The sequence below is a fragment of the Sciurus vulgaris genome, assembly GCF_902686455.1.
Source record: "Sciurus vulgaris genome assembly, chromosome: 12".
NCBI lineage: Eukaryota > Metazoa > Chordata > Mammalia > Rodentia > Sciuridae > Sciurus > Sciurus vulgaris.
In genome coordinates this window covers 85617746-85630504 of record NC_136473.1, presented here as the reverse complement: position 1 = coordinate 85630504, position 12759 = coordinate 85617746, and the positions used below count along the sequence as shown (strand labels likewise).

General features: G+C 35.9%; 2 protein-coding genes across 3 annotated transcripts in view; one reads left to right on the top strand and one right to left on the bottom strand.

The window, feature by feature from the left end:
• Window positions 1–12759, top strand: part of CRB1 (crumbs cell polarity complex component 1) — a 198153-nt gene that overhangs the window by 160842 nt on the left and 24552 nt on the right. For both annotated transcript variants that reach the window (XM_079107983.1, XM_079107982.1), the window contains one exon: window positions 1767–1893. In XM_079107983.1, coding sequence (XP_078964109.1) covers window positions 1767–1893 — 127 coding nt within the window. The remainder of the gene's footprint in view (window positions 1–1766; window positions 1894–12759) is intronic.
• Window positions 1–12759, bottom strand: part of F13B (coagulation factor XIII B chain) — a 370477-nt gene that overhangs the window by 357570 nt on the left and 148 nt on the right. The window lies entirely within an intron of this gene.

Sequence of the window (12759 nt, the reverse complement as noted above, 5' to 3'; positions counted from 1 at the left end):
AATTGTTTGGATGCTAATGGACTTATTCTGACTTTCCATCTACAAATTCTTCTAATGAAACCTGCAATGTTGCTCGTAATACATGTGAATGTGTTATTCACTATTTAGTTCAAAATATAAATAAGTAAGAAAAAGGAGCTAGAGGAACATTAGAAAACAATTTCCCAAGGTCTAGGGAAATGAAACTTTTGGGATATCCAAGGATATGAAAAGCTGCCCTCTAAAACATTGACTTCTCTCTTGCCTGGCGAAACCTCCAACTTTATAGTGTTATCCTGGCAGGTTGTGAATGATGGATGGTGTCAACATGCCGGCCCACCCAGAACAGAGAGTGCTTGGCAAGCTCCCGTGAATTGTCAAGTTTTGCTCAGATCTAATCAGAGAAGACTCCTTCCAGCCCAGCAGCTTAAGCCAAAATATGAAAACAAAATGTCTCAGCTATGCTTGGTATTCAATGGGATAAGGAGCTGTTTTTCTTGGAAGAAATCTTCACTTTTCTATACCTTGAGTCTGTGCTGTCCACTACCTCATCCGCCTAGTGATTAGTTCCTGACCTATACATGGACCTATGTTTTGAAAGGTAGAGGACATTAAAAATTGTTTACATTGAACTTCAACATTATTAGCTGCTCTGCAGTAATTCTTGACATTAAGATTTTATATGACTTTCCTAAAGTAATACAGATGTTTTAGTCATTGCTTTATTTCAAGGCCTTAGCAGTGTTTGGCACATGATAAATAATATCTTCTAAATGACTGAATGAGTAATTGGTGAATTAATCAATAAGTATACAGATGAACAAGTTGCTGACCATAGGTAGTGATAGTAGGTACTGTGTATTTCAAAAGCCTAGAAGAAAGGAGTTTGAAAGTTTTTATCAGAAAGAAATGATTCATGTTGGAGGAGAAAGATACGTTTAACCTAACTTAAGCATTATACAATGTACACATTTATCAAATATCATGAATGCACACAATTTTTATGGTTTTATATTATCAGTTAAAAGAATTAAAGGACAAAAAAATGTTGGTAGAGAAATAGGTCAACAAAAAAAAAAAAAAAGAAGAAGAACAGTGTCCAGGGAAGAGGAAAATTTCAACTTAGGATTGATGTGGCTTCTTTTGAAAATTTGGCTTTGAAAGCCATTTTATTGGATCATTCTTAAATTATGCTTAGCTATTGAAACAGATTTATTAGCAAGTGAAATCTTCTAATTACCCACTTTTGCTCAAGTTAAAAAATGGAATTTCAATGTAATTTAAAAATCCCCCAGAATTAACCATCTTGTGTCTGTTGGGCTGCTCACCTGAGGATGCTGATATACTGGAATCCTGGCAGCTTAAATGTAGGTCTGCTTTGCAGACTCTAGGTTGGCAAAGTGCAGACTCACCCTCATGACTTCTATGTGCACCTAATAAACTGAACATTTATAAGGTGGCAAACCCACTACTGCTCTTAAGGGAGAAACTATTCTATGCACGGCCCGTTTTTCCCTTGGTTTCTAAATCGTGGCACCTGTTTTCCCATTCTAATTAATTCAGTGTGTGCGTGTGTGCCTGCACATGTGTGCACAAATGATTTCTATTAAAACTGCAATTCGTTGAAGGAATTTTAAGGAACATCTCCGATACTATTCGATGTATTAGAAGTTGCATGGGGATTGGTAGATGAGACGGTGCTGTCCTAGGTAGATGAGGCCAACTTTCAACCGCATTTCCCAGTCCATTTATTAAAGGAGTTTTTGCTGTTTCTGTTTATTTTCAAGGTGTGAAAAGGACATTGATGAGTGTGCCTCCAATCCATGCTTCAATGGAGGCCTGTGCCAGGACTTACTCGACAAGTTCCAGTGCCTGTGCGACGTGGCCTTCGCCGGGGAGCGCTGTGAGCTGGACGTAAGCGGCCTGTCCTTTTATGTCTCCCTCTTACTGTGGCAGAACCTCTTTCAGCTCCTTTCCTACCTCATTCTGCGCATGAATGATGAGCCAGTTGTGGAGTGGGGCGAACAGGAAGATTATTAGCTTGCATTTGAACACTCCTGAGCATAAAATCCTTGGCGTTTGAGGACAGGACATGCCTTGACTGGTTTTAGACCTCTAAAAAAGAAATAAAATAAAATGAAATGAAATAAAAAAGTAAAATAAAACCATCTTGAAAATGGAAATCAATTCAAGGCCTATGCTAAGCATACCACAAGTACTTTGTGTCTGTATAAAATATTTTCCTATTCTAGCTTTAAAATGAAAAAAAATTCTTAATATAAGCAGAAGTATTGAGTGTATTTAGTACAAATATCATTCTTAATACTTCCATATGAGTGGTTTAAGAAATCATTTTCTCCCCACTCCATTTTTTAACATACATACCTTCCTATTGTAAGTTCCCTCTAATCACTTTAATTCTATTTTCACTTATGTTCTTTATTCTCATCTATTATCTATGACATAAAAATTTGAAAACTACTCTAAACTGCTTTATATCATGTATGTTTTTATTCAAAGTCATTTAAATGAATGTTGCCAGTTCTCTGATAAGTGATAAATGTATAAAGAATAAGTAGAGAATTCCATCCCTAAAATTATAGAAAGAAAATGATCTGGTATCCATACTCAAATCATACTTTGCTAGTGTAATTTCCAATTTCATATGACCTTCTCTTTTACCAGAAAATAACAAATAACCCTTTCTTTCTTTCTTTCTTTTTTGCAATATTTTCCCTTTTATCCATGCAAACAGAATTGATTGCTGATAAATTTACGAGTTAGTTGACTTTTCTATCAAATTTTCACTGTTGTTTTATTATTTATGCTAAATATATTTGTGTACATGTATCTGTCCAAAGGAGGCTTTGTGTTCATTGAAAGGAAAAATACTAGATCTTATGAATTAATTCAGAACATCAGTAAAGTAACAATAACCTACTAGATGTCATTTTGTGAATGTGTCAATGTCTTTAGGAGCTTCCCTGGTTTGAATATGTAAGCATAATTCATTCATTGGATAATAGCCGATACTCATTTATTTCTAATTATTTTAAGAAAGTTGTTTTTCTCTGGAAATGACCAAGGTAAACTTAAATATACATTCAGACAAAGAAGAGGACAAAATAGTGTGATCATAAAGCAAAGAAAGCACATTACATTTTATTTTGCAATAGTAACTGAATATTTATCCAGCAAAAATTCTGGGAGTACCAGCAATCATTTCAAATCAAAAGTAACTAATTTTGAAATCTATTCTTTATACACATCCATTTCCCTATATCCCAGATTTTGTGACAAGAGACATGGGAAAAGCTTTCCCCTCAACATTTGCATTCCTGAGTATTTGCAATAAGCATCAAATAAATCATGGCTAAAGATCATACATGTAGTTTTCACATTTACTCCCTTTGGATGTAGTTGTAATTATGAACTCATAGGCCATTCCAAATGTAATCTGTTTCCTATCAAATGTATCTAGGATATATTCACTCACGGTCTCTTTCTCTGTGCAATTCTGATGCCTCTATTTGTCACTGTAACTGTCGACTGCTTTTTTGTTTTCCAAATGTCTTGTCATGTGATCTCTGACTTTAAAAACAGACTCTCTTTTCCCTTCTGTAGTTTCAACTGTGTTGTGTATGACTATGGCTTTTACACATTTGCATAAAAAAATAAAACCTTTTTTCTACACCTTCTATTTCTCATCCTCTGATGATACTACTGTCTTTGTTTTCTTTAACTGTGCCTTGCACAGTAAGATAACCCAGGCCGATGTGGGCTCACACGCACGCACACACACTCCACGTGAGGAACACAGAAGCAAGTGCCGATCTCCTGGATCATGATCTCTTTCTCCACCTGTCACTGCAAATAAACACTGTGGCATCAAGGTCAAATTCATGTACTTTCCCTCTCTGGCAAGTAATCATATAGTTGGCAATCTATTACTGATTGCAACCTTTACCATGCTATTAGTTTACATTGTCCTGAACAAACCTAACCTTAGTTCAACCCAGTTCTTAGGAGGAGACATCTCACCTAAGTAACAGAAGTTCTCACACACTACTCTGCACTAAGCTTTTGAAACATAACCTGCATTTATCTGCATAAAAACTAATTTTATTTTCCTCATTTTTCAGATTTAGCATCTGAACTAAATAAAAATATGATTCTGGTTTGGGCCACACTGCCTCCTTTGTGTGTGTGTGTGCATAGTGAGTGTTTTTTTGTTACCCTGTATTTTGAATAAAAGAGAAGTAGATGGAACAGGCAAATTTGGAGAAATTGCTGTTTTGGGAGCAAGGAGAGACAATGAAATCTAACTAACACTATTGCAGAACTTATTCTGTGCCCAAGACTGTGATAAGTCATTTTTAAATACATGGTTTTATAAAATTGTGTTTTTTCCACACAAGGTCAATCAAAATCTCTTACCTTACAAATTCTCCACTAAGTTTTGTTCAAAGACCCTTTTGCAATGTGTGGGTTTTAGATAGAAGCTATTCAGCTGTAATTTTCCAAAGTTTAATTGCAGCTTTTTCTAGAAGTGTACTATATAAAACTTGAGTGTAGTAATTTAAGTAGGAAAGCAGTGAGGAATGTTTCTCCACTGCTAATAGTATTACTGCTATGGATTATTGCATGCCTCTAAGTTACTTTTCTGGTTTATTCAACACATGCTGAATGAGTTTACCTATTATGTGCAGGGCCCAATTCTAGGTACTGGGAATACAACCATAAATCAGATTCCAAGCTTGCTCGAAACAAGTTGAAGCTGTCGCAGAGAACATAGGAAGACAGAGGGGCAGTTCCCAGGGCGGTGCTGGGATGGAGTTGGGCCCGGCTGGAAGAGTATATAGAGGAGGAGCATTTTGCCTACTTTTAAAGATGGATATGGAAGGTAAAGGAATGTTTCACCAATCCCAAACTGAGATTCTAAGGTAAACAGAAGCCAGGTTCTGAAAGGAGAGAAGGAACAGCCAAGATGTTCCAGGCAGGGAGCACAAAGGGAAGTGTGGCAGGAGCACAAAGGGATGGGGGCACGGTAAGATTGAGGCCATAGAATTGAGTAGAAGAGAGTCCTTAGGAGCCATGGTGGAGACCTGGGCTCTTCATCTGAAGAACAATGGGAAGTCTTTCAAAGGTTTCAAACAGAAAAAAATGACATAATCGCACTAACATTTTTAAAGATCCCCTGGGCTGCTGTGTGGAGGGTTAATCAAAAAGAAAGGAAAGACTAGACCCAGAAAAGCATAGCTAAGAGGCTGTATGGGATACAGACAAAATGAAAGGAGATTTTGCACTACTTTATGTAGTTGAAGGTGATGTACAGAAAGGGAGAGATTAACAAAGTCTGAAGCAGTAGGACTTTATGATTGTTTTAAAGAAGATGTAAGGATGATAAGGGATGGAGAGTTACATTTGGTGTATATTATTTTTTAAATATTCATTTATTGAGAAATGAAAAAATGTAAGGTTTTCTGGGATATCTACTTTATTAATCAATCATAATGGATATTCCATTCTGTAGTTCAAGAAACAAATCTGGACTGGGCATATAAATTTGAGTTTCATGTTACAGATATATTCGCTTTTATATTCTGTCTGTCTATGGGTGAAGAAAAGGTGACAATGGGGGTCTACCTTCAGAGTCTGTATTCCCTTACTTTCTGTGCTCTCTCCTCCATGTTTTCCTGACATAGATCTATTTTCTGCTCTGTATTATCCATTGATAGGTTTTTAAATTCAGTTATCTTTTAAATTGCTAGATACTTTATCATCTTACAAATCTTTCTTTCATCCACGCCCTATTTTATTTCACCATGATTGCTCTTCTTTGTTTGTCTTTGAAATACGTCAGAACGTGTTTAATAGTCTCTTTCAGACTGCTCTAATATTTCAGACTCTCAGAAGGCTCATCCTCCTGTTTTAGTGTCTGTGGAATTTTACTCACAACAGAGTTTTTCCTCTGTCGATTATAATTTTTATGGGTGAACACAACTTTAAGAGGATCTTTTTCCCTCTGTGGGAGTCCGTGTAGTTGCTGAGTTGTAGAAATGTTCCTGGCTGTAGTCTTAGCTTTGGTCTTTTGCTGGGCAGCCAGGAGGTTGATGAGTCTAGTGCCTGCTTGGAGATTCCCACAACATCTGGATACTGCAAATTTGGGTTCCACATCCAATTTTGATGTAAGCCCTTCATAAATATAACCCTAATTGCCCCTCCAGCCTCATTTCTTATCCATTCTCTCATGACTCCACTCTCCCTTCAAGCTTTCCACAGCTCTTCCTTTGCACACCAGTATATTTCTCACTTCCCATTTCCTTCTCTGCCTGGCAACATCCTTTGCTTCCTGAAATTCTGGATCTAATATGACTCCTCCAGGACCTTCTCTCTGACTTCCGCAGAATTTGTTCCCTATTTTATTCCTGTTTCTTTCTTGTCACTTTGTACTTTTCTTCTAGTGCTTATGATCACTAATCATCTAAACACAGAAGACGTTTCTCAGTAATACACTTCTCAAGGGCAAGGACCATCTAACACATCTGACATGGCTCTATAAATGCTGGTGAAAGAATTGTCACTTTAAAGAACCACAAGGACCTCGAGAAGTGATTATATTAGTTTTTGACCTCAGTATATCGATTTTAGCAATTAAGGGTAAATTAAGGGTAAATACTTAATTTACCGAGGATGAAGGTTATCATGATATACTTACAACTAAGTTGTATTATCTTTGATAATATAATTTAGCACTTATTCCTAGTGGCCTAATAATGTCAAAGGAGTAGTGATTTTGTCAGTCTGAATTTTTATTTTTCTTTCATTATATCAGCATAGTTATTAAAGCTGTTTTAAAATCTTATCTGCTCATTTCAACACCTGGGTCATCATGAGACTAGCTTCCATTGATCAAATTTCCACTTGCATCAGGGATTTCATATTTCTGTTTCTTTTTCTGGTAATTTTAGATTGTATCTTGAACATTATAGATTGTTATTATAGATTATATAGAGACTATGAATTCTTTTATAGTTCTTTAAAAAGCATTTTGTTTTAGCAAGTGATCAATTAGCTAAATGAAACTCCCATTCTTATAGTGGTGCCGCCTGTTGTATGCCACACCTAAAAGTTCTTCCACCTTTAACTAGACTGCTTCGAATCTGCTCTACCTGTGCACCTTTCAGGGTATAGCCACATATATGAACAAAAGTCATTTCAGAATTTGGGGCTCCACCTCTGTAGCACTCTCCTTTCCAGAATTTTCCTCTTCTTTTTCAGATGCTGTAGTGAAACCTAACTCTTTTCTCTGGTTCTTTAAGCTTCCATTTGCAAAGTTCGCTCCTTGATTTAATTAATCAACATGGTGTGGATTGAGGACTGCACTCAGAAAACAAGTTGGGGAAAATATGAAAATCACCCAGTGTCCTCCTCACTTCCAAGTTCAATTTCCACATCGTTTAATGCATACTTTTGGTTATTTACAAGCACTTTTAGATTGCTCTTTTGTTGTTCAATCCAGTTTTATAGTTTTTATTTAGCAGGAGGTTGGTCTAAAAGGAAAAACTTTGTTATCAGATGGAAGCTGTAATTTTAAATAGGTCATTTTGGACTATGTGAACATTGGTATCTGGTCCCAGAACAAGGCATGCAATTTTCCTTCTGACTTCTGCACTGGCCAGGTCACTTCAGAAGACAAGGTTTGACTTCTGAATTCATATTAAAAGTAAGACTTTGAGGATGGTTGCCAGGGCCTAAAGGCAGGCATTTTAGAAACAGTGTAAGGATAAAGGAATGTTTTCTCTAGAAAGAGATGACAAGGAAAACATAAAACTTCCTTCACATATTTCGGTGGTTATCATGACAAGGCAGAAGTTGATTTGTTTTATAGCAACACATACAGTATAAATAAGACAAAAGGGGAGAAATTTTAGGAAGAAGATTTCAAGTCAGCCTAAGGGAAAGCAAGCTAACATTAGAACTATTCAATAATGTGAAGAATCGATTTGCACCAAAGTGAACTCCTTTCCCTGGAAACCTTCCAATAGAATATGAAGGACAATATTTCAGAAATAGCATAGAGAATACTTGTATAGTGATTGAAAAAGATGCATGAACCTGACAAGTCTTAAAAATCTATGATCAACTGATTAAGCACAACTAATGCACTTTGTACATATGAAATTTCTTAAGATTGTAGTATATTTTACTCAAGACAACAGAATTGTGAGCTAGGTTGAGAAATGAAATTTGTGGTTTTTAGTTAAAGAAAGTATAGTATTGAGGGCTAAATAATTGACCAAGATCACCTAATACTTTGGAAAAATGGAGGACTGCAAAGAATACTTCTGGGATTTTCAGATCGTTAATACATTGGACCATGTTATAGTGAAGAAATGTTAAAGAATGAGAACTCTTCCTAAGACTGTATTTCTAGATGCACTGATTTATTATTCTGGTTTCTTGGAAATTGAAAACCTAACACCATCAACTCTGTTCCAATTACCATTTGAAAGGTAACTTTATCATTCAGAGCAAGGATAGGCTGGGCCTGGATGTCTTGTCATGTGTTTCACATGGGTACACAGCTTTTCTGAGCAAACCTGGAGGTCTGCTTTGCTCCATAATCAATCATTTTTAGACAGGCTATGCAATAGAATCAAGGCATGTAGACAGAAAACAAAAAAAACAAAACCAAAAAAAAAAGCAATCTGGAAAGTTTATTTGAATGGTGTTTCTTTTTAAAAATCATATGTTAAAATGATGTTAGAAACATAGTCCATTTTAAATTATAGGATAATCCCCATTGGGAGATTAATCTAATAGTCTTTCAACCATTACACTGAAAGACACAGTACTGAAATATTAGACAAAATTATATGAAGTTGTGTGTATTTGACATTTAAGATCTATAAAAATGACAATTTCATGTGGTACAACCTATTACATAATAAGTGCCTATATGTGCCAGGAGGCTGCTCTTCCTAAATTTTGGATTATTAATGCAGAACAGTGAATTAAGTAGTTAAAAGGATTCAGGAATGATCCAATTCAACTTCTATTTATAAAAGATGAAGAATGTAAGGTGGAACAAGCAGTGCTTTACTTAAGCTATAAAAGTATACAGGTCTCTCAATTCATAGTTCAATATTATCTCCACTGTCCAAAGCTGAAAGAGTAAACTCCTTTCTCACTTGCCAGGAAGATTGTGAATGAGATTCTCAGAGTACCTGTTTTAGTCAGCTTTTTCGCTGCTGTGACTTAAAGACCTGACCAGAACAACTATAAAGGAGGAAAAATTTATTTGAGGGCTCACAGTTTTAGAGGTCTTAGTCCATAGAAGGCTGGCTCCATTCCTCGGGATTCTAGGTGAGGCAAAACATCATGGCAGAAAAGTGTGGCAGAGGGAATCAGCTCACATGTGATGAAGAAGTAGAGAGAGGGGTCTTCACTTGCCAAATACAAATATATATTCCAAAGTCACACCCCAATTCTGACTTCCTGTAGCCACACCCTACCACTTCAGTTACCACTCAGTTAATTCCTATCAAGGGATTAATTTACTGATTGTGTTAAGACTCTCAAAACCCAACCTTCTTGCTTTGTCTTGCACCTGAGCTTTTGGGAGACACTGCACATCCAAACCATAACAGTACCCTAGAGTACTGTATTTTCTCTACATATATTTTAAAGAATAAAAATATGTAAAACTGAATCAACATCAGACCTACATTCGTCAAAACTGTAGGCTTATTCTGAGGATATTAAAGGTACTTTAAGGCAGCTATCATGACAAACGTGTCATTATTTAGTCCTAAAATCTTAAGGAGATGTAGAAGGCAAAGTTAAGTCTGGCTTGATTTTGTAATAGAAAAATGAAAAGATATATGAGCTGAAGGGAACTTCTATAACAATTATGTTAATATTCACAGCACCCTCTGAGATAAATATCACAATGTATATTTGACAGATGAAGGCATTGAGATTTAGAAGGGTTAGGTACCTGGCCCAAGGTTAATACAGCAAGTAGATATCTAAATCTAAGTACAGTTTAGAATGCAGGAGTGCTTGATTCCAAGCCATGTGTCTTTGCAGTGTGCACCACTATTTTTAGTAACAAGTCCTATAGATTGATTTCCAAATAAATTATTCCTATCCACTTGTTTGTTCACTTATTTTTAATAAAAGAGACATGAAAGAAGATATGCTTTGCTGTGAACTTTCTCATTTGGCATTCAGAAAGGCAAAAATAATTTGAATATAAAGAAAATTATAAAATTACCTCTATTTCTATCACTAAAATAATTATTATGAAAAGATACAAAAGAAATAGATAATACTATCAAATTTGGGAAAGGCAAGCCACACCTCCACTGCACTATTATCAGTTTAAGAAAGTCTCTCAATTTTACAACTTCAGGATTTTTTTCCTTTCACAATAATTCTGACGGGCATTTTTATCTGTGTTTTAAAAGTGAGGAAATGGAAACTTGAACAGGTTACCTGATTTGGTCAAGGTCAAACATCCAGGAAGCAACACACCTGGGGTTGAATCAAGTTGTCTATTTCCAAGTGTAATGCTAAAGAAAGGGTCAAGATTTGTCAGTTGAGACCCAGGAAAGGGATCATGGAGTAATTAGCATGTGGTCCAAAATAGCCACCAAAATGTGAATTATCACCAAAAATGGCTTGATGATGATTCACTCGTTCCTTTCCATTCAACCCTAAATCTTTAGTCCTATATGGATAGTTGCTGTATTTCTTGAATGAAATAATAAGTAAAGATGATGTAGAGGAGGGCAACTAGAATAATAGAACATAGGGGATTTGAGGAGTGGGCTGATGCATCTAATGACAAAGTTCCTCTTTGCCTGGGCTCAATGAAGGGCCTAAGCACACTTGGAAATTAATGGATGGAATGATTGAGGGAACCTATTTGGTAAACCCCAGAATTCCAGGATACAGGCATTCACTGAGACCTACCAAAGTATAGTTAAGTAATAAGAAAATCTCCTTCACAGTGTAAAAAAATAATAATAACCTTATAGAACTCATTAATCCAAGATAGTGAAGCAGAAAATAAAAATAAATGTAGCAAGGATTTGAGTCATTTATGAATGACAGAGTCATAAATGGTTTCTGAGAGGGTTAGAGTTATGCTTAATTACAAAGGCTGATGTCAAGGACAGCACCAACTGGCCCACATCCTCAGGCTTCTGTTGTGAACCGTGCACTGGCCGATAGCACGACAGTCTTACTCTGTATGGCAATTTCTTTGTGCTCTAAATTTGGCCCGCAGGAAGGAGGCACACAGAATGACATTCTCTTCGAATTATAATGTAAAAAAGCACTGTCACTTAATGCTGACTTTCTACTAATTAGCATGCAGAAGGGAGTAAATATAGCACTAGATATTTCTCCAAAGACATAAAAATGGCCAACACAAATATGAAAAGATGCTCAACATCACTGATCATCAGGGAAATGCAAGTCAAAACCCACAATGAGCTATCACCTCACACATGTTTATATGGCTATTCTCAACAAAACAAGATAACAGGGGCCAGTAAGAATGCAGAGAAGTTGGAACTCTTGTGCACTGCTGTTCAGAGTATAAAATGGTGCAGCCATTATGGAAAACAGAATGAAACTTCCTCAAAATTTTAAAACAGAATGATTGTAGGATTCATTAATCCTGCTTCTGGGTATATATCCAAAAGAATTGAAATCAGCATTCAAAGACATTTCTAGACTTCCATGTTCATTACAGCATTATTGATACAAACCCAAGATAAAGAAACAAATGTCTTTAAAATGTCCTAAATGTCCTTGAAAGGATGAGTGTCTAAAGAAAATATGGTATACACATACAATGGAATATTATTCAACCATAAAAATAATGAAATTTGGAAACTTTCTATAACATAGTTAAAACTACAGGACATTACACTAAGAGAAATTCACCAGTCACAGAAAGACAAATATTGTGTGATTTTACTTACATGAGGTGTCTAAAATAGTGAAATTTATGGAGCAGAGAGTAGAATAGTGTTTGCCAGAGACTGGACAGAGGAAAAAATTGGGAGTTGCTGTTAAGTGAGTATAAAATTTTAGTCATACAAGATGAATAAGTTGTAGAGATCTGCAGCACACACTGTGCCCATAGTTAACAATACTGTACAGTGCACTCGGAAATTTGTTAGGAAGGTAGCTTTCCTGTCAAGTGTTGTCACCACAGTTTTTTCAAAACAGTTACATAATAGAGTATTAAAAACATTTCAAATGGAGAAAAATAGATAAGATAAAAGGAGTTCTTAAATATTATTTTGATGTGTTGTCGGGCACTGAAGTCAGGTCTGATTTAGTTCACTAACCTGTTTTCCTTTCCTCTTTTCACACATTATTATGATTTCTGCTTCACCAAGTATAATTAATGTCCTTCATTTCTTAATGTGAGGCCATTGCTGCAGGCTTCACAGAAATCATGTAACATAGATTTTTACCTTCACGAGGCATTTCTTCATGTGTCTAAAATAGAACACAAAGAGAAAATACAAAGTGTGGGGCCCCTGAATGGTCAGTGTAACAAATGGAATTTCTTTTTGTTAATCTATAAACAGGTATGTGAAATACCAGGTTGGCGTTTGCCACAGTGATGATTAGCTAACCATATCATATGGCATTTTTGTCACTTGTCAAATCAATTCCTCTATTGAGATCTCCCTGAGGTGATGATTGTCTAGCTACAATACTGGAATTACAGAAATCAGTTCTTAAAAT